General features: G+C 48.7%; 1 protein-coding gene across 1 annotated transcript; it reads left to right on the top strand.

The window, feature by feature from the left end:
- The first annotated feature begins 313 nt into the window (after positions 1 to 313).
- LOC123951479 (olfactory receptor 6V1) lies at positions 314 to 1,258 on the top strand. The gene has a single exon (XM_046020239.1). It carries the CDS (start codon positions 314 to 316, stop codon positions 1,256 to 1,258), a length of 945 nt encoding a protein of 314 aa, XP_045876195.1.
- Positions 1,259 to 1,668: the final 410 nt, after the last annotated feature.

Raw genomic sequence — 1,668 nt, 5'->3', positions numbered from 1 at the left:
TAGCAGAGTACTTAATCCTTAATCCACTCCTGTCTCCCTCCTTATCAGTGGCTTTCCATGCTCTAATTCTATGACCCCCTGTCTATGATTCTCTCATATTCCCATGTAGTTTTCTCTCTTTCTGTTTATCACTGGCCACTGACTTTGTCATGCTCTCCCTCTTCTCTTTCTGTCTCTGTTTCATGGTCAATGATATTCTCTCTCTCCTTCTCCTTCTCCCCTTCTCTCATTCTTTGTCTCTCTGTCTTGCTATCTCTGCCTCTGCATCTCTGTCTTTTGTTTCCTTTCTATGCAGGGACTCAACTCCTGGATCATGGCAAATCTGAGCCACCCTTCTGAATTTGTCCTCTTGGGCTTCTCCTTTTTTGGTGAGCTGCAGGTTCTGCTGTATGGGCCCTTCCTCATCCTTTATCTTCTTGCCTTCATGGGAAACACTGTCATTATAGTCACAGTCATAGCCAACACCCAACTACATACTCCTATGTACTTCTTTCTGGGTAATTTTTCCCTGTTGGAGATCTTGGTGACCATGACTGCAGTGCCCAGGATGCTCTCAGACCTGCTGGTCACCCACAAAGTCATTTCCTTCACTGGCTGCATGGTCCAGTTCTACTTCTACTTTTCCCTAGGTTCCACCTCCTTCCTCATCCTGTCCGACATGGCCCTTGACCGCTTTGTGGCCATCTGCCACCCACTGCACTATGACACTTTGATGAGCTGGGCTGTATGTGTCAGACTGGCAGGGGCTGCCTGGGCAGCTCCTTTCCTAGTCATGGTGCCCACTGTCCTCTCCCGGGCTTATCTCAATTATTGCCATGGCAACATCATTAACCACTTCTTCTGTGACAACGTACCTCTGCTGCAGCTGTCCTGCTCAGACACCAGTCTGCTGGAACTCTGGGATTTCATGATGGCCTTAGCCTTTGTCCTCAGTTCCTTCCTGGTGACCCTCATCTCCTATGGCTATATCGTAACCACTGTGCTGAGGATCCCATCTGCTACCGGCCGTCAGAAAGCTTTCTCTACATGTGGGTCCCACCTCACACTGGTCTTCATTGGTTACAGCAGCACCATCTTCCTTTATGTCAGGCCTGGCAAATCACATTTTGTGGAAGTCAACAAGACCATAGCCTTGGTGACATCAGTCCTCACCCCCTTTCTCAATCCTTTTATCCTTACCCTCCGCAATGAGACAGTCAAGGCAGTGCTACGAGGGCAGATGCGGAGGCTTAAAGGTCTCTACAAGGCACTACAATGAGACTGAGGAACCTGGCCAACTTTGGTCAAGCAGGTCTATGCAGAGAGGAGGCAGACCAGACTGAAGACCACTGCTGAATTTCTTTAGGTTATTTCTTCTGTGCTTCTGCATGGTAACTACAGTGAGTCCTTAGTGCCCAGTGTCTGGCTTTCACAGGCTACCATGAAGGTGCTCCCCATACCTACTGGCAGCTACAAGAACTCTGAAAGTAGCCCAGAGCCTGGGGAGCCAGAAGTAAGACTTTCAGTGCAAGGAAGTACATGAGCTTTCCATTCAAGGACAGCAGCCAAGAAGTGTTTTCTGATCAAGAGGAGATACTACCTAGCCCAGGGGTGGGTGTGTGTGTGTGTGTGTGTGTGTGTGTGTGTGCATGTGTGTGTGTATATATAATTCCTGAAGGTTTTGGGATG

The sequence above is a fragment of the Meles meles genome, chromosome 10, assembly GCF_922984935.1.
Source record: "Meles meles chromosome 10, mMelMel3.1 paternal haplotype, whole genome shotgun sequence".
NCBI classification, from domain to species: Eukaryota; Metazoa; Chordata; class Mammalia; order Carnivora; family Mustelidae; genus Meles; species Meles meles.
Note: the sequence above shows the minus strand (reverse complement) of the source record. Positions and strands in the feature narration are given on the sequence as shown.

What these genes read in the sequence shown, in the direction of transcription:
- LOC123951479 (XM_046020239.1), top strand. Translation starts at nt 314, where the DNA reads ATGGCAAATCTGAGCCACCCTTCTGAATTTGTCCTCTTGGGCTTCTCC.